We start from the raw sequence: 26,625 nt of genomic DNA on the forward strand, positions 1-26,625 counted from the left end.
AGGAGGCGGGGTACACCCTGAACTGGTTGCCAGCCAATCGCAGGGCACATACAAACAAATAACCATTCGCACTCACTCACCTACGGGCAATTTAGAGTCTCCAATTAATGCATGTTTTTGGGATGTGGGAGGAAACCGGAGTGCCCTGAGAAAACCCACACAGGCACGAGGAGAACATGCAAACTCCACACAGGCGGGGCCGGGGATTGAACCCGGGTCCTCAGAACTGTGAGGCTGACGCTTTAACCAGTCGTCCACCGTGCCGCCAGAGGCACCTTTGTGAAACAACAAAAAAATGTTCGTGCTCATGCTATTAAATGGGAAGGTATGTTGAAACTATTGACTAGTGGGGGTTGAATGACTAAAGATTATTTTGTTGTCGACATCAATGTTATAAAAGTCAAGCCAATTAAAAATGAAAATTTATTTTTCTTCAGCACAGTACAGGAGTCCCCAAACTTTTTTTTTGTGCAGTGAAACCAATAAAATCATCCATCCATCCATTTTCTGAGCCGCTTCTCCTCACTATGTTCGCGGGCATGCTGGAGCCTATCCCAGCTATCATCGGGCAGGAGGCGGGGTACACCCTGAACTGGTTGCCAGCCAATCGCAGGGCACATAGAAACAAACAACCATTCACACTCACATTCACATTCACACCTACGGGCAATTTAGAGTCTTCAATAAACCGACCATGCATGTTTTTTGGATGTGGGAGGAAACCGGAGTGCCTGGAGAAAACCCAGGCAGGCACGGGGAGAACATACAAACTCCACACAGGCAGAGCCGGGGATTGAACCCCGGTCCTCAGAACTGTGAGGCAGACGTTCTAACCAGTCGCCCACCGTGCCGCCCCAATAAAATCAAATGCTTAAAAATATAACTGTAATTGTAGTTGTTGTAAGTAGTGGGAGCCCTGCGCAAGTTTCTCTTCAACGAGCAAGCCAGTCTCGTCTTTTGTTCCATAGCATAGCGTTTGTGAGATGAGATTGTAACCTGGCTCAAAGAAATTAAGCATTTCTCTGTTTCATTGTTTCGATTTCACTTTTCCATTTAATTGTATTTGAGAATAGGCTTGTCTCATCTTTGGTAAATTATTTTCACATGCTTCTAGCATCCATACAGCTGTATGCACCGACACAAGTGTTGCTTTTAGTGTGTGTCGCAGTGTTGGTGCATGTTATATGATACAACTATGTCTATGCATTATTGGACATAACATCTTGTCAATGAAGATTGTGTGTGATTGGATGAAGGAGTCAGTGGAGTGGGGAATGTGAGTGGGGGAGTTTTTTTTGTGTGGAGGTGAAAGCGCACGCAGCCATTTGACAACTGAAAAAAAATATCAACGACATCATCGATGAATCGACGTTGACTTGTATCGTCACCATAGCAATTTAAATTACACAGGCCGGTTTAAATGAATTAACTTTAAGTCATTCAACCCCGAAGTCTTCATTTTACCTAAGCACCATGTTTTTGGAATGTGGGAGGAAGCCAGAGTACCCAGAGAATACCCACGCAAGCCTGGGGAGAACATTCAAAGTCCAAACATGATCCATAGAGGGGAAATTAAGGAGTTACAGCAGCAGTCAGCAGACACAAAAATACATAGTAACACACTTGTATACATTGACTTTTTGAATGATTAAGTCCCATGTGATTTATTTTGTATTTATTTATTTTTTTAACTGCTGATGAAAAACAGCAGTAGCATTTTGAAAGCAATCATAACAGAACAGCACACAATGTATCATACGCCATGGAAAGTGTGTGGTAAGCAAACAAAAAATAATTTCCACTCGATATATAAATTATATAAATTGTATTCACATTTGTTGGGGGTCACATTTAAACAGACTGAAGTATATAATGTAGCTAACTTGTTCTGGGCTGTGATTCATCACAAAACATGGCTAATTAATGTATTCAACCTCAACCCAATCTTAGTGCAATTATATGGTCCAGTGGTATTGATCACAGCTTCTGTTCACACTGTCCTCCTCGCTTCTTCACTCATCCGCATTTAACAGCCAAATAATGTTCAATATCTGATAAAGGATTTATAAAACCCCTTACCGATGGAGTTATTACAATTATACTTTAAAGGAGACACGTCTGTGACATGCTTTTGTTACCCTAATAATATGTCCACTTAATATGTCGACTGAAAGAGTTTGCATGCTTGAAAACTGTTTTGAGACCTGTGAACATCCAAAGTTGTGAAGAATGGAGAAATGGTAAGGTAAATTGCTTGATTAGGTAAAGATATATTTGGGAAAGATAATTCAGCTGGGGAGTTGAGTCATAAAAGAGCTCTATTATACCAAAGCAGGGACTCAGTCTGAACTTCAAATGACTCCGTTTTTCAGTGGACAACTTACACATGAACTCACACGCATACACACAATGCCTTACTCACACTCTAGTGCATGCATATACAACCCCATTTCCAATGAAATTGGGATGTTGTGTTAAACATAAATAAAAACAGAATACAATGATTTGCAAATCATGTTCAACCTATATTTCATTGAATACACTACAAAGACAAGATATTTAATGTTCAAACTGATAAACTTTATTGTTTTTAGCAAATAATCATTAACTTAGAATTTTATGGCTGCAACACGTTCCCCAAAAGCTGGGAAAGGGTCATGTATACCACTGTGTTACATCACCATTTCTTTTTTTTGAACTTTGCATCCATAAGAGTCTGGATGGTTCGTTTCCTCTTTGGCCCGGAGGACACGACGTCCACTTTGCATCAGTCCATCTTAGATGAGCTCAGGCCCAGGGAAGCCGGCAGCGTTTCTGGGTGTTGTTGATAAATGGCTTTTGCTTTGCATAATAGTTTCAAGTTGCACTTACGGATCTAGCACCGAACTGTATTTACTGACATTGTTTTTCTGAAGTGTTCCTGAGCCCATGTGGTGATATCCTTTACACATTGATGTCGGTTTTTGATGCAGTGCCGCCTGAGGGATCGAAGGTCTCGGGCATTCAATGTTGGTTTTTGGCCTTGCCGCTTACATCCAGTGATTTCTCCAGATTCTCTGAACCTTTTGATGATATTATGGACCGTAGATGATGAAATCCCTAAATTCCTTGCAATTGTACGTTGAGGAACAATGTCCTTAAACTATTCGACTATCTTCCCACGCACTTGTTGACAAAGAGGTGAACCTCGCCACATCTTTGCTTGTTAATGACTGAGCTATTCAGGGAAGCTCCTTTTATACCCAATCATGGCAACCACCTGTTCCCAATTAGCCTGTTCACCTGTGGGATGTTCCAAACAGGTGTTTGATGAGCATTCGTCAACTTTCTCAGTCTTTTTTGCCACCTGTGCCAGCTTTTTTGGAATGTGTTGCAGCCATAAAATTCTAAGTTAATAATTATTTGCTAAAAACAATAAAGTTGATCAGTTTGAATCTTAAATATCTTGTCTTTGTAGTGTATTCAATTAAATATAGGTTGAACATGATTTGCAAATTATTGTATTCTGTTTTTATTTATGTTTAAAACAACGTCCCAACTTCATTGGAATTGGGGTTGTACTAGATCAAGTCCAATCAGCACAGGGCTAAAATGACAGACTTGTTTGAAGCAATGTTTCAATGTCGACATTTAATTGGATGGTACATCAACTGCTTATCTGCCGCTTTGCAGCTTGGAAAGGGAAAACACAAGATGAAGGACAAGAGAGAATGGAGAGAGACAGAGAGAGAGAGAGAGAGAAACCTAAATAAATGTGTGGGGTGGGCAGTAAGTAAGAAAAAGAAACAAATGGAATAAGAAGAGAAAGGCAGGGGAAAAAATGGATGCACAGTTGTGTGAATGTGTATATGCATTAAGTGTATGTGTGCATGTGTGTTTCTATGTGTGATTGTGAATATGTAACATCCATCCATCCATTTTCTGAGCCGCTTCTCCTCACTTGGGTCGCGGGCGTGCTGGAGCCTATCCCAGCTATCATTGGGCAGGAGGCGGGGTACACCCTGAACTGGTTGCCAGCCAATCGCAGGGCACATACACACCTACGGGCAGTTTTCAATTTACCCACCATGCATGTTTTTGGGATGTGGGAGGAAACCGGAGTGCCCGGAGAAAACCCACGCAGGCAGGGGGAGAACATGCAAACTCCACACAGGTGGGGTCGGGGATTGAACCCCGGTCCTCAGAACTGTGAGGCAGACGCTCTAACCAGTCGTTCACCGTGCCGCCAGAATATGTAACATTCAGCCCCAAATGATTCACAGCATTGCTACAAATTTTGAGTGAACATGATTTTTTATGTGCTAGGTGGATATACAGTGTTCGCTAGAAATTATACATGAAAGTTTTTGGTACACAGTCGTCACTCTTGTGACCTGGCCTAATTGAGCCGTTTTTTGTTTAAAATATTTAATAATAATAATAATGCATTACACTTATATTGCGCTTTTCTACATAGATTTGTGAGGCGATAGTGACAAGATTTAATAAAAGTAGACAATAGAAAAGAAATTTTGTGTGAATGCTGAAGAGCTGAAGCTGCTCTAAAATGCTATGAATTGAGAAGAATAGGGGCTTTCCCACCGCAGGAATCTTTGTAGGAACTTCCCAAGCTACCCTGGTAACTTGAGTTCTCCTCTGTCCCCACTGAAACAAACTACCAGCGTACGGAAGGTTCCCCCTGGATTATTTTGTTCCTCCTGGTGGGTAGGGTCTTACCGAGAGCTAGCAGGAACAGTTTGAGTGGGCGGGCTGTGCTGACGAACGCTGATTGGTTGACAGACCTCTGTAGGCGTTTACTTTTTCATTCACAGGCCATTATGCGACGTTACGCAAGGCTAGAAATAAGGGGATTAAAATACATTGAATAGCAAAATGTCCAAACAGCGATCTTTACACGTTCCCGCTGAGCCTCACTTGGTGGACAAGGAGCAGGCCAGACAAACTCTGTGCGAGTTTACGTCGGCAGGCCGAAGCCAGGACCGAGTCGGCGAATACCGGTGTGAGGCTAGCCGCGTTTGCCATAGTACAAGACAAGGAAATGAAGCCCTGCTTTCTGTCTGTGTTTGTACATTCACAAAGAAAATATTTGCAATGTACAATGTATTTGCAATGTTTGTAATGATCATTTCCAAGATGTTCTAAATACTCTGAAGAGTTTGAATTTGGAATGAGAGATATGAGCAACTTTTTGTTGAGCGTCTTTCACTTAAATGAGGGTTTTTGTGTGGAAAATTTGGAATTCTGGGAAAAGTGGGAATTTCTGATATGTGAAAAGTAATCTCTCACACCTCCTGAATGTTGGGAATCTTGAATTTTTAATGGTAGTTGAATGTCAAAATAGTGGGCGTAGTAAGAAGTTGTTGTGCTCTTCAGCATTCACACAATTACAAGACGTGAAATTGACTATTTTAGAGAATCCGATAATAACGATGTGAAGAAAGAGCGCATTAAAGGATACAGGACAATCTGCAGGTTTTTAGGGACAGCAGTTCATGCAGACATCCTCACATAACCCGAATGCACACACATGCACCCACACGTACACAGACACATACGCACACACTGTGAGAAGAGCTTGTGATCTATCTCACATGCTGGTAATCCCAGTGATGCCGGTCAGTGCAGCTCTGTAAACAGCTGAAATATGGATGATAACAGGAGCACATGAAACTGCATAAACAAATAGTCTGCAAACAAACAAATAAATAATCCTTGAAGATTTTCTAAACCCGGCTGGACCTCAATCTTCAGAAACTTCAATAGCACCAACTGGATGACTGACGGCTCCCTTTGACACCACTCCTTTTTTTCTATGACAATACAGCAACAGTTTGTCTCTGTGCCAGACTTTGACCTTTCCAACTGTTGACAGTGTTTACAGTACTTCATGTAATCTCTGCAACAATATGAGCCTTTTCCTTGTCAGTTCCTGACAAGAAATCCTGAGCTATAACAGGAAGTGAAGCGGGTGAGTTAACAGCAGCTCTCAGAGGACACAGAAGGGAAAAAAAAAATTTGCATTCATTAGACAGCAGATTTTATTGTATTTGATACTGTCTTTGTTTTCCCCCATCATTTCACTTTCATAATTGATTCTTTGGTTGCTCTCTCTCAACACAACACAGGCACAAAAGGAAGCTTTTTTTATTTTATTTATTAATTTTTTTAGTACATGACTATAATTGTGTTTTAATTAATCTAATTGCATTATAAAAGAAACAAGTCACCATGGAATTGTTTTAGTCCCTTGAGGTCAATGTAGTAGTTAAATGTAATCAATATGAAATCCCTTGAACTTCTCAAACAAATGACTGATTATATAGTAAATTTTCAGAATGGCGTCACAGAGAACACATTTCATATTTGGGATCACAGAAATAATCATACCAGAAAATAACGGCAGTACTGTGGAGCAGAGGTGGGAGCAAGTCAAATCGAGTTGCCACTAAATTTCAAGCAGGTCAAGTCGAGTCATTACATCTTCCTTTTAAAATGCCAGGTTTTTTGTGATGTAAAAATATAGAGGCTATTTATATATAATAAATATTTTTATTTTTATATACTTTTTTCACCTTTAATTTGACATAACTTGTACAACTCTTTTTTTAAATGGAAATATTTTCGAGACAAGTAAAAATAAATAATAATAATAAAAAAGCTAGGGATTTGGCTGTGTTCAGAATTAAACAATCTCATTCAGAAGCACTGACTCTGGATAATTAATTAGATTAAAGGTTATTTTTCATATGCTATGGTCTCCATTTCACAAACAGTGCAGAAAGCTTTATCACAGTGCCGACACAACAGATTATATTTTAATGGTGACACTTCAATAAAAACGTTCAGTAGTATGAAGATTATATTGACACGTAGCGACTCACAATTTGTACTGTACCTACTAATGGTGGAACGCACTTTTGTCAATGACTTTTTTTTTTTTTTAAATCGCCGTGATCATAATGCAAAGTGATCCAATACAGCAGACCTATAAGGTACCTAGTATCTTCTAGCGCCGACTCCTTCATCCTGTCCGCAAACATCTCTTTTTTTTCAAAGATGCTTCACTTCTTCTGCGTTAAGATGTTGGCATTGTATTTTAGGCGCTACCTTCTGCTCGAGAGTGCACCTCGCTTCGCCTCATTAGTAAATGAGAGAGAGTTGCGTGCTTATGGACCGAAACGAAAAGTTCAGACAACTATCATAAACCATCATACCCCTAGTTACATTACTTAGCTGTACTAAAACGTTCACAATCACATAATTTTTATTTGTAGTCATCCCAAACCAGTCTATGAAACTTTTCATGTTTGACCAGCTAGCTAAACTGTTAAATTAGCTTTCCTGTCTTTTTGAGTGTTTTGTAGTGACCTCCAGTGGAAGTGAAAAGAAAGTGGGGTTTGTGTTTGTGATCTCCTTGTGCAGTTTGGTTTGGCGAAATCTACCATCTGTACTACTGTAATGATAATAACTAATCAGATTTGTATTGCGCTATTGTCAAGAACCAAAGACGCTTCTCATACACAAAGACAGTTAAAAAAAAAAAAAAAAAATAACTAGATTCTCCGTGGAGGCCACAGGCGCAGCAAAGTCGGGAGCCCTCCGTGGAAGAAGGAGCCGCTAGCTAGTGGTGGCTAGTTAGCACCAGTCCCAGCCAGCGAGTGTTAACTGCAACAAGAGAGGTGAAAGTCTGCCCGGGTTCCACGTTTGGCGATGGTACGAGAGCTCGCTCGTGATAGTGTTAGCGAGGCTTTGTGATCTAATGTTTCCCTGTAAATGTCTTAAATTTGAACTTGCGATCTTTCACTACCGTAATGATACAGCCTTGTTTATGATGACAATGGATATCAGTTGCCCAAAATGGCCGCCACATCCCACAAAGTGTTTCCCAAAGCACAGTACTTTGAGCGAAAAGGCTAAGATGTTGCACAGTGATGTTGCACAGTGATTTGCTCGCGAACATACCGTGGGATTTCTTCATAATAATGTCAATAATAAAATGTACTACATTTATTGTTAACATCACACCAATAAAAACAAGGTGAAAGTAATTTCGTCCTTAGGCTGGAAAGGATTATTATTATTTCCATTTTATTTCAGCAACCTTTGTGCGGTAGCATATTGGGTCGTGAACCGACACACGGAACAGAATTAATTTGTAGCGAGGTTACACTATATGTCCAAATACTCTTCTATATAGTGTGTATATGCTATTATAGCTTTCAATCGATGAATCGCAGTCCGGACTCCTCGATGATGAGTCTCTCAAGGACGAAGGCTCTTATTGCTTTCCATGTAAGAAAGCTTTATTGAGCTCATACCACGAAGGACACGCGAACCATCTTACATAGATGTTAAATTCTCATGTTATTTGAAGCCTAGCTTTGTTTGACATACAGCGGAACTGACCGGGAGGTCACAATCAGGGTTTCAACAAAAAATGCAACATAAATGGAACTTGACAATTAAATAAGAAAAACATTCAACAAACTACAGGTAACATAAACGCACATGAACGACAAGGATTAAGGTCCTTATTGCGGCAAAAAATTGGGCAACCACATGGCTTTTTTTTTTTTCTTAAACCTGTCCTGTTTGGCTGCCATGTCAACTAGAATGGAGGATCGATGTCTATCCGTTTTATGCTGGAACGGTTTTACTGTGCAACTGTCTTTATACTGCCACTGTAATTATGATGGCTATTAACTGAAAATTTCAGTCGGACAGAGCAAGTTTTTAGAGGTGTGCTTGGTGGTGACATTGTTGACGTAGTCATAACCAGCTCAAGGCGGGTCGCTTGCATGAGCCGTAGGGAGTTAGTGTACTGCCTATTTCCAAATCTGTTGGCATAGATGAAGGGCTTTACAAAAAAAAAAAAAAAACTGTTCCTGTACCAAAAATAGCATGTTCCACCCTTCAGAGACTTGTGTGCCATATTCCTCTTGAACACCATCACCATGTACGCTCCCTCTCCGCAGACCTCTATGCGAAAATAGATAGAACTCCTGCCGTCATGGCCACCACGTCAATACAATGCCTAGAAATGTCACCACATTCAAAATGGGTGCCACATGTCAATGCAGTGCCTTTGATGAAATGTCCTCACAATCAACATCTCCACCATGTATGCACGTGCATGTCTGTTGATTGGATATAGTCATATTGTATATTACCCGGAAATGTATCCCAGTCTCTGCCTATATTGCGCCACAGCGCCAGGAAACAACAGTGGCCAATTCTGGAACTAACAGAGTTTGTCAACACCAGTTTAAGTGACAAGTGGAAACTATTTTTGGACACATGTACTGTCCAGCCAGTCCGTTATTTCCGATATCAGTTAAATCGGGGTCCATTAAATCAAGGTTCCACTGTACTGTTCTTATATACTGGAGCAAGTAACCAAGTTGTGTTACAAGAATTGTTGCTAGAGTTGTACAAATTCCAACTGTACCTTGAAGGTATCTGAATGTGATTGGATAAACGAGTCAGGGTTTGCCTTCAGGACAGCAGCCAGATTGTGTGATTGAGCGAGATTGTTTCAAGTTTGCACAGCAATTTTTTTACATTAATTTTATTTTTCTACATTGGCACAATCAAGTTGAGAAAAAGAACAATGACATCATTGATTATTCGACATCGACTCGACTATCATTACCTTAATCTCGACTACAAAAAATTGGGTCCTTCAACACCAAGGGTGCGTGTGTCTGTGTGTGTGTCTGGTGAGGAGTAAGTGGGAGAGAAACCCATTGTTCGTGTGTTCATGTGTATAGACGTCTATCATCTGAGCAGCTATTTCAGACAGAAAAGGATTTCTGCCTCAGTAATTGCCTTGGTTTTCCACCCAACTCACCGCTGACGCTTTTTTTTTTTATCTTGTCATTCTTAGTTTCATCCCTTCCCCAGCAGAGACATCATATCTGTTTTTTTTACACATTTTTTAAAGTTCTGCATTATACCGCAACCATTTCTCAGTACCTAACTTTACAAACACACTTATAAACATACACATTGCAACACTCACATTACCATTCAAATCTAATACAGCTCGTTGCTTTTCACAGAACCTAGAGGCTTTTGTGTGAGTGGTGTGTCTTTTATTACAATACATTCGGTATGCCATCCTGTCTGAAGGTGCATGTAGCCAACTGGAAACAAAGACCAAACACTGGTAGCCGTAGCAACATACTCCTGTTCCAGATATACAGATGGAAAACATGAGCAGTTTAATTTGAGGTTTATGTTAGTTTAACGCTATAGAGTTTAATCGATTCCCACCCCTAATATATATATGAATATTGTATATATGTATGTATATATATATGTGTGTGTGTGTGTGTATAATTATTATTATTGTTATAATTATTATAACAATATATATATATTATTATGATTTTATATATATATATATATATATATATATATATAATTTCAACCATTATTTGTTTTTGTTTTTTACTCTTCACATGCCAGGGAGGCTTCCACTGCAAACATCCCTGAGATGATGCTAGCTGCAGTAAAATGCATAGGTCTCTTGTGGGATTCTGAAATAAAACCGTTATTTTCAACGAGCTTTACATCAGTTGTTTGGTTTTGTGGGGTTAGGAAATCCAACATCAAACACTGCCACGATAGGCAATCTGCTATCAGCTCTATTTTTGTCTAAATGGCGTGGTCGGCTTCTGCGTGTGAACCCATCAAATGTAATAATCTTCTGAGCTCCCTCCGTAATACTTCATGAGAGAGCTTCTGCATACCGCATCATACATGCTGGAGGGTTGCCAGGTTTGTGTGTACTACTCAAAAAAATAAACTCTCTTTCTTTTAGAAACAAAACACATAGACAACTGGAAAATACATGTTTTCAAGTCGTGTCTTTAATAAGATTGAGCTAAGCAAGTCCCAAGTGCTAAAATTGGTTACTTGAGTTTGACTCAGTCAAGTCATGTGACCCGAATCCTGACACTATACCAATAGCCTGCTAACTATTACCACCCAGGATTACCATAATTGTATCTGTCGCAAGAACAGGAAATTAGGAAGATTTTTAAACTATGGAATTGATGAAGAAGCCATAAGCCAAGCAGAGGAAGTTATTAACACACAGGCTGCCTGTAAGTGGAACTGAGGCTGTAGTAAAACATGCAAGAATCCAGAGTTATGATTTTTCCTTGAGTCGTCTTGATTAAACCAATTTTAAATTTGTAATCTTCTCTAGTTAAACTCTCAATTGTTGTATCAATTTAGTATAATGCTGTGTAAATCTTTATTTATAAAATCAAATGTTCAAATATATGGAGAGGGGTCACATATTGCGTGCTAAATAGTGAGCCTGTTTCTCGATATACATAGCTCCAATTTGCTGTGTTTACACATTGCTATAAATGGCTGTACCTCATTATTAACGAATGAATGATAATATATTGTTTCACTTTTATTGGTCAAGTACTTTTTTGTTACATAGCATATGCCAGTGTCCCTTGTGGTTTTAATAGCTGTAATTCACGATGAAGATGATGTCATCGTCATTATCGCGGGTACTAAATGTTTCCTGATGCTCGTGTTGGGGCAGTTAGTGATGTTATGCGACAGAGGTTATGGTTATGGAGGGATTTGCTCTCCTCTCCTCCAGCTGCTCCTTTATCCCTCACTCCTTCTTTATTGAGCCTGACTGGGAGCGCCAAGCCAAGAACTAGTCCATCACACTGTTTTATTTTGTTTTCAAATGCTTTTTGGAAACACTCATTTGGCCGTGGCATTTATACTTGTGTGGGGTGCATTTAGCTAACAATGCAGTGTGCAAATCCAGCAGAGACAATAATGATTTGTTTCGAATAATGCTAGAAGTACAACATGCGCTTTGGCTGAACTCACACAGCAAAGCGCAGCTGTTCCAAGAAACCCATTTGTTTGGCTCATGCTTTCATTTTTATGGGAGACTTTTCATTGTTTACTTTTGTTTTGACCATAACTCAAACTCAAGAATTTGGTTAGTTGTGGCACCTTTCTAAATAGATAAAGTACTGGTAGTCACTTTGTAGTCTTGGCATTAGTATCTCTTATCGTGGTGTGACAAGACTACACAAAATATAAATGATCCCCAAACTGTAAGGACTCCTTTCTCTTTGTCCAGAGCAAAGACCCTAAGGATATCTGGTCCAAGATTCTGTAGATAGCCAGGTTCAATTTTGAAAACCTTAGAAGGATGCAATGGATCTATAGTCATTCATCTGACATGATGTTATGAGATTCTTTCTCATGTATATTCAATTGGACTTCAGGTGACTGCTGTGCATTTGGGGGGAGGAGTCAAGTGCAGGTTACAAAAGCTCTCCTCTGTATTTCTTAGTATGAACTTCACTGCAAATTACAGCTATAATCAAATAAATCATTGTTACATGAATACCACTCTGACAGTGTAAATCAAAGATATTTAGTCGAACAATCAATGTATTTGAATTTTTACATGAAGATACTAACACAGGAGTATTTTTTAAAACACATTGTTGTTGCTCCTGCACAATAGCCCATAACAGTAAGGTCCACCGTAGCTAATCAGACAGCATCCATCCATCAAGCCATCTGTTTTCTATACCATTTATCCTGTTCTTGGTCGCAGGGAGATGGAACCTATCCTGGCTGACTTTGGGTGGGGGGGGGGGGGGGGGGGGGGGGGGGCGGAGGACACCCTGGACGGTCGCTAGTCACTCATGGGCTCATATAAAGACAAACATTCACACTGCCATGCCGCCATGCTGTCAGGGACGGCAATCAGAAGCATTTATAGGAAAGGCAGCATGAAAGCACGGGGGAATTATATTCACCCATGTGAAGTGATTATGTATGAGCGAGTTAACACTAAACATTAGAGCCCCGTCAAATTGAGCCTTAATTGTGTAGTGTTTCACATAGCTGACCTTCACAGCTGAGATGGGATCTCAAAGCATCCATACAGAAAATATCTGAAATATAGAAAATATGAATGGATGATAGATATTTGAAGCGTTGCATTTGTATTCCTCAACAGATTTTCCTTTTGTTGCATGTAACTTGAGCCATATTATGCTTATCACAAATGTTTTCTATTAATACTGACAGTTTTTTTTGTCTTCCTTTTGGTTTCTGCAGGTCAACCTTCCAAATGACTCCAGCTGTGTAGAAGAGATCTTGCGGGTATGTTGTACACACACACACACACACACACACACACACTCACGCACACACATGCACACACACACAGACATACACACACACACATGCACACACACTAATTGCAATGATCATCAGTGTTTTTAAGTTTCCTTGCAAATGTTTTTTTTTTCTCCCTCTTTAGTGGTAGACAGATTGTAGCCAGGAAGGACAGGATGGAGAGAAAGATAAATACAGGGAATACATGTAATAGTTCTGTTGGCGTGTGTTAATAATAAATAAGCTTTGTCACAATCACGTAATGCAGAAATCTCTCATTCTTTCTACCCTTGTTTCCTAGCTAAATGTCATAAGAATGACATAGATTAACTTCATCACAAACACTCGGCACCCTTATTTATTTTCTGTTTGTTTTGTTGCCTTTTCCCAAAGTGAGTTCAGAGTAGATTCGTCACTTCACCAACCAGGATAGTTGAAGCTGTCAAAGACAGCATATCACATAATGTGATATCAACTTATCGCTCACTTTCCACTGTCACCCATCACTGGAACCATCCTCTATCTCACGATGTTCTCTTTGTGTGCCTGTTCATCGCTTTCTGCCCTCTGTCATTCACCTCTCCCTCTCACAAATCAATATGCCGGTCAACGGCCTGTGTGACAGATCAGTGTGCTGTGAGCTGCATGAGAAGCCTTATGCCAATAAAATTGGTGCGCTATTGAATTCCATTTGTGCTTTAGCCGTGTCAAGTGGAAAAATCAGCAAATTCAAAATGGGAATATATTTATATATACTTAATGCTATTGAGTTGAGCAGCTCATAATTAATCAACATTCAAGAGATGAATTGTCATTCAACTCAAACAACACCGACTATTTTACTGTATATGTATTGTAGGACATCAAATAGTTAACAGAGGGGAAAAAAAGCTAATTTATAAGCTTGATTCAGTGAGTTCCTCATGATTTAAAATTATCCACATCTTCATCCAAAAGATCCTTTGCCCCGTCAGAATGACTGACTCATTAAAACAACAAAGTGCTGACTGACCAAGACTTTTTGCTCAGTAGTGTAAACTCTTGCGCACAGATCGAATTTCGGTAGTCGAGACAATTGTAAAATGGAGGAGATTCAGTGAAGTCCCTTAAGAAAACACCTTCTGAAAGGACAACGTACCAGCAGATTAGCAAAATCTCATTAGAAAAGAGTGCAAACGTACACAGCACAAAATAAACAGAGGAGACCGTATTTTACCCCCCCATGGATTAAGACAGGTATGCCTAATTTACACAGTATATTAATAATATATAACTTTGTATAGCTAGCCACCTGCTTTTTTAACAAATTGTCAAGATACGGCATGTCAACTCTGTACTTCGGGGGGTTTTAGAGTGTGTCAATGTGGTTGCAAGCATCTATCTATTTTCTTGTACTCCTACGGTTCCAGATGAGTTTGTACCTATCCCAGCTGACTTCAGGCTAGAGACGGGATACACCCTGGCCTTGTCTCCAGCCAATCACTGGTTGCACACACTGTGGTTGCACGAATCATTTTCAAATATCAAATCCACAAACACAACAAAATGTACTTGTTTTCATTCACTGGTTTTAAGAGGAATGTGATGAAAACAGATGCATCAAAGAACGATGTCGCCTTAATTTTCCCCCAAAGAAATTAGTTTTAATGTAAAAGTGCAAGTGTACTGAATGATGCTATTGTTTGTATTCATTGTTGGTAGTAATGAATTGTAATAAAGTATAATAATAGTAAGCATTTCTGCACTGAGTAGAGATATTGTCACCATAAAAGTGGAATACACATCGTTCATGTTCGTTCGAATGCCACTTGCATGTGCCTCTTCCTAGTTGTTCCACTGGGAAATCACTTTTTCTTAAAATATGCCCTCAGTTATATTGGTGTGTCGCCGGTATTTTACCTTTAACCAAATGAAGCAACACACTAGACAGGTGTGAGCCGCAAGAGACAACCTGATAGAATGACCAGTGAAAACTGAAGGCTTTTGGTTTATTGTAATGAATTCAGAAGAATTGTTCCTGGGACTAACTGACAATAAGACAAAAATCATTTCGAGATATAGGTCTGTGTGTGCTTGACGGAGAGAGTGTGCGAGAGAGAGGGAGAGAGAGAGAGGATTTGTGACTGACTGAGGTAATCGCTCACAATAATATTTATAGACGCAAACACACATAATTAAAATACACATTCAAGTTTGTAGATGCATAATCAGGAATGCTGTCTGTCAAAACATAGTCGTTCCTCTAATGTGCACATGTCAAAGAGTTGCCTGGCAACACAATCTACATCAGACATACACACGTGCACTACACTCACATGGTGTACACGGTGTCCCTGTTCATCGGTGATTCTCAGTGTGGAACGAGTACCACCAGTGGTACGTGGGCTCCCTCTAGAATTATGTGAACGAATCACTGAATTAAATGTTCAAACTCTATAGTGATTACATTTTTCTTCTTTTAATCCAGTACAGTACTTTTTATGTATACTTTGTTTGTATTTAACTTTTAAGGATAATACAGTTGAATTTGGTGTCTTAGAATTTTCTTTTCCAATATTAATTTAGATTAAAAAAGAAATGTATTAAAATTTGGATTTAAGTAATATTCATTTAAGTGCAGTTTTTTTTCACTATATTTAAGATAGGTATTGATGTTCAAAATATGCCTACTGTTACAGTAGCTTACAATAATATTAAATATACTTTTTAAAAATACAACCCCAATTCCAATGAAGTTGGGATGTTGTGTTAAACATAAATAAAAACAGAATACAATGATTTGCAAATCATGTTAAACCTATATTTAATTGAATACACTACTGTAGCGATTATGTATGAAATAAGAATTGTAATCAATTTAGGATAAAGTAATAAGTTGGGAGCAACGTTGGCGTTACTTCCGGTTTATCGTAATTTTGATTTAATTGTTAAAAATCAAACTAATGTCTCGAAAAGGGCACCACGTAAAATTTTTCCAGTTTAACTTTAGGCGAAATGACGACAAACCTCTTTAATCAGTCTCAGAATCTGGAGGTCGCTACACTCTACGACATTTTGAGTCCTAGGTTACAGAGGTTTACTTAAATTCAGAACACACAAAATACGACCACGAGTGGAATTTCATGGTATATTTAATGAAACATACAACTACAACAAGAACATAACACTAAGGGTAAACGAAAGAAAGAAAATAAGGCGTACAAAAATGGAAAAGAGGACATCGTGCGTGGTCGCTGGGCTAAACTAAATGAGCGTGTGAGCGTTTAATGCGAGAGAAGGCAAAGTTGGGATTTCGTATGAAGCTAGTAATTTCCCCACAATTATTACACACTGATGTTGTAAATCATAGTAAGGATTCCAGTGTCGACTCACGAACGCTGATCAGCTGGTCTTTGGGGTGGTCTTCCTCCGGACCTCAGGCGGGAAAGAAGCAGGTTCGGTTGAAGAAAACCAGATGCACAAACATAAAAAGAAGTAGGAAAGGAAAGTTGTTGTCCCATTTGGGATGCGCTCATAACTTCCCTGCCGGTTGACCTGGTGGCGAGTAGAGCTCTGGCCCTCAGAGGCGTGCGGGATCCGTCCGGGATGCCGGCAACTGCTCGTTGAGGCCCCGCCGACCGATCGTGGCTAGAAAAAGTGATCGGAGACGCATGGTTGACTTCTTCGATCAAAAACACCGCCAGCTTGGTTGCGGCGGGCGTTCGCGCAGGTGGTGGCACCCGGAGGTGCCCAAAGACAAAAAGGGAACAAAAGAAGGGGGAGGGGTGGCCAGAGGCCACCCAGCTGGCGAGCTACCAGCACAGAAGGAAAAAGAAGCGTCAACTCAACTCAGGGGCGGGGCGTAGGAAGAGGGCGTGCCGACTTGAAAAAGACCACGCCCACCAGCCTGAATCTTGTCCACAAATTTGAGTAAATAGGTTTTAAAAGAATAATCTCACTCCCAACTTTGTACTCTCACGCGTAGAATCATTGTTTAAACTTTGGTCGTGGCAGATGGGTTGCTTATTGTTTAATACAACATTTCGTACTGTTTGATTTCAAATCATGAACCGCTTTCAAAATCATGCAGAGGACCTGTCAAAGTGAGAATGGGGACACAGACACCAAGGAATACATTTGGAATATTTCTACAGAGTTTGCAAGGTATAAAAACGGACATTTTATCTTCTGTTAACAAACATCAGAGGCACGGCCACAAGTTCTGGCGCTTGCAGTTCCTCTCAACGCCAGTGGGTGGAGCCTAATGCGCATCGGTGGGTATTAACCACATAGTCTTCGCCATTTGGTCCGGGAAAGGGTCTTTTGAAGACAGGAATCAAGATTTGACGGGAAGCTGCCAATTAGGTTAAGGTCCACTTGACGTACACCAGGCATTGTCGTCGTCGCCGTCTTCAATTAAATGTAGGTTGAACATGATTTGCGAATCATTATATTCTGTTTTTATTTATGTTTTACACAATGTCCCAACTTCATTGGAATTGGGGTTGTAAAACCTCTCTCTCATTTTTGATGAACACTTAGGCCTACGATGCTACTATGTTTTAACATGGGCGTGATGGTGGTACTGGGTAGACAATTTTTTATTTATTTTTTTGAGGTGATACTTGGTGGAAAAAGTTTGAGAACCACTGGAATAGATTAAACATTGCAGCTCACACACATACATACGCCCCTATAAACATGACTCATCTGATGAGTCATCCACTCCACTGAGGAGGTGCTTGAGTTGTGACGTCAGTGATCTTGTATAGACCTTTCACACTGTGATCTGTGTGTGGCAGATGAGTGTTTGTTTATGTGTTTAAATCGGTGTACAATAACATAACTGCCACCAAAAAAAAAAAAAAAAAAAGTTACATCAGACTTGCTTGAGTCCCAGTCTCGCTGAGTAATAGACTACAATGACTGGCAGTATTCAGACAATGACATATTTGTAAACAATGTTTGTAGTATACCACACCACAATGGAGTTAAGGAGTGAAAAGTATTGTCTCTCACCTTGTTCAAATACTTTTTCGCGCATGAAAATAGAGCTACTCTACATAACGTTAAATGAAAAATGACATATTTTTGTGAAATCTCTTTAATTAACACTGTGGGCTCTATTTTCATGACTAAAATCATAAAAATGCTGTCATGGTCCAAATACTTCAAAAACTGTGCCGTATATCATGAAGTGCTGACTGTAAACCGCAAGTGCCGCAACTTTTCCCCTGAGCTTTAACTGCCTAAAGAACGATGTGTTTTATTTGTGGAAGTTCTCATCTATCCTTACTCATGACTAATAATGCATTTCACTTACATACTTATCTTTCAAGAAGCAATTTCACACACTATTCATTCACACCACAGTCACACCCCGGTGGTGGTAAGCTACTTGTGTAGCCACAGCTGCCCTGGGGCAGGCTGACGATAGCGTGGTTGCCATTCTGCGCCTACAGCCTCTTCGACCCCCACCAAACATCCAACCACATTGATTCATGGTCAATGCGGGTTAAATGTCTTGACCAGGGACACAACGACTACGAGCGCTCGGGCGGGAATACGAACTGGCGACACTCCTGTTGCAGGGCATACACTTAACTACTGCGCCATGCCACTCTAGGATGCGGTTATTCATAGCTTATCCTTAACTCACCAAAATCATTTTTAGTTTTCATGAGTTTTTCGATTAACTCCATATTGAAGTGTTAACCTTTGCATTTCTAAATCAAATCCGCACACACTGAAGAACTCCGATCAATATTCAATTCTGACCATTTCTAAAAATCACACCCTCATAATGCTGGGAACATGGCATTTTATATTTCTGTGCATAATAGGTTGTGGCACTAGCAGTCTTTTCCTTTTTACTTTGTGCTATTTTCACTTGTTTATTTCCTACAAGGTTGCCAGTTTTTGGTTGTAATCCGCCCTACCTAACATTGGAGTTTTTCGTTCAGCAGACAGCGAACACCTCTCTAAATGAGGCAAAATGTTCTTGCGTCGAGCAGTTTATTTGTCATAATGTTAAATTTGAGTAATTTTAACGCAGCATCATTGCCATTATCATTAGGCAAACATACTGTAAGTCCACTAGTTTAATGCTATCATGCAAAGGGAAAGACCATAGACAGGCTAACAAAAATTGACTTGGCTATTGCTATCATTGCAAACCATCACACAACTGTTACGCTATCATAAACACGGCAGTAACATATACAGATAGAACATCCAACAATGCTCAAATGCGTATGTTCTCGCTGCTTGGAAGAAACAATAAGAGCTGCTGGAGTTAAGTTACTTCTTGACATCTATCTGATGAACTCTATCTGTGTCAAACCATTGCCATCGTTCTTCTAAGGTGTGCACACCACAGGGGCAGCACAGCATGCACAATGTGCGGCTTAAAAAACAGTTTGCTCAATACACCAAATTGTATGATAATTGTGTCTGCATAATGCAAAATGGTATTCATTTAATATCCATTTAAGCGTTCTGTGTTTCTGTTGTTGTGATAACCTCATTTAACTACATGACATGGGATGAATACCAAAGAAATGCAGTATTATAAAGCAGTGCATTTCTACACCACTGCAAACTACAATTACAATAATGAACATATTGTTAATGTAATCCCTCCCCAATAGTGCCAATCAAATCTGGGCATTATTGTCATTAGTATAAAGAGCTTGTAAAGACATTTTACTTTGCTCTGGGAGCAGATTTTTCAACAGAGGTATCAACTTTCTTTACACTGTTGTGCTTTGGAGATTCAATAGCACTGAAGAACTAACACACACACACCCGCACGCACAAAGGCACATCCAATGTTTATTCTGTTAACTAGTTAAAGCTCCCACATATTGAGGCTGGAATTGATTGTACTGAGAGACTGTGATTAGTAATTAAATCACAATGCTGCAGCACTGCCGGCGTTTAGCTTTTAATGCAACCAGCTGGAGTCATCTTTTATTTTGGACACTGAACACTCTACACTTAGTTCATGCTCAGATCCCTGTGTGCTGCCAACTCCCAATGCACTTCTCACTTTATAATGTGAGTTATAATACAGTTCAGTCGGATGTACAAGTCTACAAAATCATAACTGAAAGCTACCTCTGCATCCAAGTCCTTGTACAATTAAATCCCTGTTGTCAGATTTGCAAACTATTAGTCAGAATTTTCACAGTTTATACAGATTTGTACTTCTCTTTTGTTTGGTCCACAAATGTAAATGAGATCATCTAGAATTGTCAAAAGCACTTAATAACAAATGTTTTTCTACTGTATATGTGTTTGAATTTAGGAGATGACTCACTCCTGGCCACCCCCTCTCACAGCCATTCACACCCCTGGAAAAGCGGATCAAACCAAGTTCCCCATTCCGAGCAAGGTTAGTAAGGCTTTTCCTCCCTCACCTTCGCGAGTAAATAATAGTATATGTTTGTCTCTTCATCTTTACCTGTTGTCACTTAATTTGTACGAACATTCTTAATAATGAATTACAAATATGTCTTTGGTCATTTATCTATGCCGGCGACATAGTGACAGGCAGAGCAATTGCAGTTTTTCCCCAGTCGCTTTGATACAGCTCCCGAATCAATCTTGAAATTTGCAAAACAGTAAGTGCATTTCTCAGAACAATTTGTACAAATCGCAAAACACCATGGATTACCTGCAAAAGCCTGTCTCTGGCTCAAAATCCTTAGTTCATCTCTCAAAAGTAAATATATGTCAATGAACATGTCAGTGGCATCAGAATGCCAAGTCCTTGTGTCGGCGTTTACAGATGAGAGTCAAATTGCTAAGTCATGTTTTATATATAACAGTGTACTCTGGAGGGACTTTCTGATGTAAACTATGGCTAAAGTTTTGAGGACAATTATTTTAAATTGTAAATTACACTTGTGTATGTGGGAGATTGATAGCAAGAGACTGGACAAGATTGACATCTACGCTTTTACTGTTTGTACTGTAATTTGCTAACAGCTCATCTGATTGCAATATAAAGGAAAAGACGGCACTGTATAGCATAGAGAAGAAAACCAAAAAAAGTAGAAATGTAAACATAGGACAATTTCGTTTGGGACAACTGTCCATGCAGTGCTGGGATTACAGTGCAGTCTTCCTCGACCTAAACCCATGATTGAGAACGTGGTCAACAAGTTTGGCTCTTATCTCATTAGAAATGCACGTTCGTCCATGAGCTCTTCTGCTTCATCCTCTTTTTTGCCTCCCAACTCCCTTGCCATGCAGCGTCACTCCTTTTCCTCTTCTTCTCTCTGGCTGTTGACCCCATCCAATTCCTTGTCCTTCCATTGTCAGACATTGGAAAAAAAATTTGTGCTCCAGTTATATACTGTATACAGATGAAACCAGATGTTTACATTTACTATATAAAAAGACCCCTACGCTTTTTTTCCTCACTGTCTGACATGGCATCAGACTAAACCTTTACTGTTTTAGGTAAAATAATTATGATTACCAAAATTATGTCCATTTGCTAAAAGCCAGAATAATGAGAGGAGTTTTATTTTGTATGGTTATTATTTTTTTTACATGATTTTTATTTATTTATTTATGTATTTATTTATTTTTAAACTGTATGACTTCAGTCAAACTTTTTGGATATCCTTCCACAAGCTTCTCGAAAATAGTGAGCAGGAAGTTTGGCGCATTCCTCCTCACAGAACTAGTGTAACTGAGCCAAGTTTGTAAGGCAAGGCGAGGCAACAGTTTGAAAGCATTTAAAAACAAAGAAACTAAAATTACTACAAACGTACAGTGCAAGAAAGATCATTTAAAAATGGAAATGCTCTAAAATGCTCAATCATAAGCAGTTTATATATACGTAAGTGTATTTATATTCTATTAGCATTTTTCTAATGTATTCAAGATCTAAACTGTTTTGTGATTTATTGACCAGTAGCAGAAATTTCTAGTGTATTCTATAGCTGACTGGTAGCCACCTTGCTTGCACATGCCTTTTCAGGTCTGCCCATATATTTTCAGTAGGATTGAGATGAGCGTTTTGTGATAAGGGCCACTCCAAAACATCGACTTTGTTGTCCTTAAGCCACTTTGTAACCAGGTTGGCAGTATGCTTCAGGTCATTGTCAATTCTGAAGACCCATTTGCACCCAAGCTTTAAACTCCTGGCCGATGTCTTGAGATGTTGCTTCAGTATTTCCACATAATGTTCTTTCTTCTTTGCCAACTATTTTGTGAAGTGCACCAATCCATCCTTTAGCAAAACAATCCCACAGCATGATGTTGCCACGCCCGTATTTCACAGTTGGAATGGTTTTCTCAGGTTTGCAAGCTTCCCCCTTTTTCCTCCAAATGTAACAATGCTTATTATGGCCAAACAGTTAATTTTAGTTTCGTCAGACAGCAGGACATGTCTCCAAAAATAATGTATTTGTCTCTGTGTGCATTTGCAAACTGTAATCTGACTTTTTGATGTTTCTTTTGAAGTAATGACTTCTTCCTGGCAGAGTGGTGGCCTTTCAGCCCATGTTGGTAAAGAACAGTACTCGTTTCATTTGTGTATAATGACACACTCTTAAGGCGGCACGGTGGACGACTGGTTAGAGCGTCAGCCTCACAGTTCTGAGGACCGGGGTTCAATCCCCGGCCCCGCCTGTGTGGAGTTTGCATGTTCTCCCCGTGCCTGCCTGGGTTTTCTCCGGGCACTCCGGTTTCCTCCCACATACCAAAAAAATGCATGAATTGGAGACTCTAAATTGCCACTAGGTGTGAATATGAGTGTGAATGGTTGTTTGTTTGTATTTGCCCTGCGATTGGCTGGCAACCAGTTCAGGAGGCGGGCTCCTGCCCAATGATAGCTGGGATAGGCTCCAGCACGCCCGTGACCCTAGTGAGGAGAAGCGGCTCAGAAAATGAATGGATGGATGGATGAACACACTCTTACCAGATTCAGCCAGCATCTTCACAAGGTCTTCTGGTTTTGTTCTTTTGTTTATATGCACATTTTGGACCAAAGCACGTACAGGTCTGGGAAAAGGAACATCCTGAGCGGTATTGTGGCTGAATATTCCCATGGTGTTTATACTTGCATATAATTGTTTGACCAGATGAACGTGGCACCTTCAGACATCTGGAAATTGCCCCCAAAGATGAACCACACTTATGCAAGTCTACAATTCTCTTCCTGTTATCTTGGTTGATTTATTTTGTCTTTCCCATAATGTTACACAAAGTTTCAGGTTTGCCTAGTTCAAATATATCCACAAGTGTGTCTCCAATTAACTCAAATGTCAGAACCTTGCAAATACATGACACCATCATCTGGATTTTCCCAAATTGTTTAAAGGCACTGTAATCTTACTGTATGTAAACTTCTGACTTTGAAGAAAGTAATGAAAAATTGCCCCCAAAAAATCCTTCTCTCATTATTCTGGCATTTAGCAAAGAGAAAACTATCTAATGCTGTGAGATCAATAATGACCTTTGATAGTTCATTCATTGAACACATTCGCCACTCCTTTCATCTTTTTTTTATCCTAGGAGTCGCAGCATATGACCTCAAGCTACAACACCCAGAGTAAGTTTCCCAGCATCAAAGCTACCGTGCTGGCTGCAGAGTCATCAACATTCACCAGTGTTTATCTGGAAAGGCAGTAGTACCACACGCACATTCCAAGTTGTAATAAAAGGTAAAACAAAAGGTGAAAGAAATTAAAGAAATATGTGATACAAATTGGGAGGGGGGGAAATGTAAAGAGAATCATGACAAGTGCTGTATCAAAAAGTAAAAATTGCTCAGTTTTAATTAAGGAAGTATTATTTTTTACAATAGTTATTTTGGTGGCAGTGGTGTAAGAACTGCACTACATCATAATGGGGAAAACATCTGTCAGTATGATGCAGTGCAGCTCTACATACTACACTTAACCACAATTATACAGCAGCACTGTTAAAGGCAGAAAGAAGAGAACAGATTGATGTTTGATTTTCCTGTAACCTATCAGGACTCTCCCTTCTCTAAATCAAGGATTCATTTCAAACAAATAATGTGCACACAAAACAGCATGTTTGGGTCTGTAAGTAACAACAAAATATGTCTCAGAGGCATGAAAGTCAGGGAATTGACTCATGTGGATGCCACAGTCAGCAAAGGAAACTGGGGGGAACAAAAGGAGCTGGCAAAAGCAATAAACAGGAAGAAGAAGAAATTATACAATAAAGTACAGAAACATTAGGGAATAGATTCACTGAGGAAATCAACTGGTGAAAAAAATCATGACAATTATCACATTTAAAAGTCTGACTACTTGTCAAACACAAATCAGCACACACAGCAAACAAATTCTGAATGATTATAGTACCTTTATTGTGTTACAGAGCGATGTACTGTATCAGCTAGCAAGCCAGCTGCAAAACCACCAACTGCACCACAAAAGTCGTAAGTATCCCTCTAGCCCTCTAAACACACACACGCATGCACACACACATTAACACACATGATTTCTGACCCAATGTTTCCCTCAAGGTAAAATTAACTTTGACTCTAGGATGAAATTCAGTGTTGGTAGGAGAGGGAGAGGAAAAAAGAAAAAAAAAGATTATGTGGATCAGAGCGGGAAAGTGCAGCTACATTAATTTAACGTGAGCCAGAGGCATGTTGCAACAGCTCTGGCTGCAGCCCACTCCACTCGCATAGCAACACAGCAGGATTCATGGCTGGGTGGGATTGCAAAGGCAGGGATCTCTGCTTGTAAATCTACCACACAGGCCTAATGATTTTGTTTTACAAAATTAATGTTATGCTAAATCCACTAAATGTCCAACTTGTGCTTTGGAACAGTAACCGTATCAGAAGCCTAATAACATTCAGAATGGGATCATGTTCAGGTGGAAAAGTTTATGAAATGTCAATCCACAGTAATAGGATGTAGTATATTACATGCCTGCCCAGCTGGCATTTTTCCTACAATGATAGGCCATCAATAACAAATCAATTTCTCTTTTTACACTCATCTGCTCGTGAGGGATTCGTATGGTTTTCCAATTCATTAAACAATGTACAATAAAACCTTTTATAATGGTACGGGCAACATTTTATCATACTTAATGGCTATGCAAGTCTGAAAAGTAGTTGGCCACTATCATTCTAATACATAAAAAAAGACTTAATTAAATGTATTGACAAATGACATTGAAAATGAAATGAAATTGAAAGTCATGTCACAAATTATACTAAACTGTTACATGAGTGTAAAAAGAAGTTAAACACTGTAAAACACAAAAGCCACCATCAACCTAAACAAATGAAACCTTTAAATATGAGTCAGTTTACTTCACTGTAATTTTCCTTGTATATTCTTCTTATTTGCTTCTCAGGCTAATCTTTTCAATAGTTTTTTTCGTTCTTTTACATAATGCTGAAAAAAAACATAAAAGAAGACTTATTGTTTTTTTGCTGGTTGAACTGAGCTCTAGTGAGGTTAATATTTGGTTAAGTTTTGCACGAAACTGAAAGTAAACTGGAAGTGACAGTATCCATCTCTCAACAAAATCCATGTACTGAAAGGTTTTGCTTTGCAACTTCACAGGTGTTTGTATGTGTGTAATGTTAACACTTGCAATATTTGATTATTATTTTATACCAAGATTCTTGAATTTTCTGTCTTTATTCTCTACCATGACCTTTTGCTCCAATGTGTCAAAAACAGCTTTTGAAAAATGAGACTAAAGAGGACTTGACCCACATATAATGCAATCATCCTGCAACGACAAACAAAGTCAAGTCAATTTTTGAACAGGAGTTAGGAGTCCAAATTGGGAAAAATTAAATGAAACAGAATAAGGCATTCGTATTTATCATTAGTGTCTAGGAAATCAACTTAGAGTAGCCTTTACAACATACGTAGTTATTGAGGCAACAAGCAAAAGTTCACCAATATTTCCATATGTATTATTATTACTTAGGAGTGCGCTATAGGAGTGTGTCAAAAAAACAAACAAACAAACAAAAAAAAGAAAATCCCTTATAAAGCTACAAAACAATACAATATGCAAAGAAATACACTTCTGTATGCATGTGACTATTAGTGCTTAATAATTGATTACTGATACAAAACACAAAAACCTTTAATAACTTTTGGCAAAGTACTATCTTATCATGCCATACAAGTACAGTACAACTACAGTGGCAACGTAACCCAAATTTGTACAGTACGTAAGTTATAACACCCCTATCACTAACCTACGCTTATTGCGCTAGTAAAGTAATTCATTCATTCATCTTCCATTCCGCTTATCCTCACTTGGGTCGCGGGTGTGCTGGAGCCTATCCCAGCAATCTTCGGGCGAGAGGCGGGGTACACCCTGAACTGGTCGCCAGCCAATCGTAGGGCACATATAAACAAACAACTATTTGCACGCACATTCAGACCTAAGGGCAATTTAGACTCCTCAATCAACCTACCATGC

The 26,625-nt window shown here is 39.3% G+C and overlaps 1 protein-coding gene across 2 annotated transcripts in view; it reads left to right on the forward strand.

Annotated features, from left to right (window-relative positions):
- Positions 1 to 26,625, forward strand: part of aff2 (AF4/FMR2 family, member 2) — a 162,377-nt gene that overhangs the window by 90,263 nt on the left and 45,489 nt on the right. For both annotated transcript variants that reach the window (XM_061787648.1, XM_061787649.1), the window contains exons 5-8: positions 13,126 to 13,170; positions 20,474 to 20,560; positions 23,698 to 23,734; positions 24,535 to 24,595. In XM_061787648.1, the coding sequence (XP_061643632.1) occupies positions 13,126 to 13,170; positions 20,474 to 20,560; positions 23,698 to 23,734; positions 24,535 to 24,595 (230 nt within the window). The remainder of the gene's footprint in view (positions 1 to 13,125; positions 13,171 to 20,473; positions 20,561 to 23,697; positions 23,735 to 24,534; positions 24,596 to 26,625) is intronic.

This window comes from Phyllopteryx taeniolatus, chromosome 10 (assembly GCF_024500385.1).
Source record: "Phyllopteryx taeniolatus isolate TA_2022b chromosome 10, UOR_Ptae_1.2, whole genome shotgun sequence".
In the NCBI taxonomy this organism is placed as follows: Eukaryota; Metazoa; Chordata; class Actinopteri; order Syngnathiformes; family Syngnathidae; genus Phyllopteryx; species Phyllopteryx taeniolatus.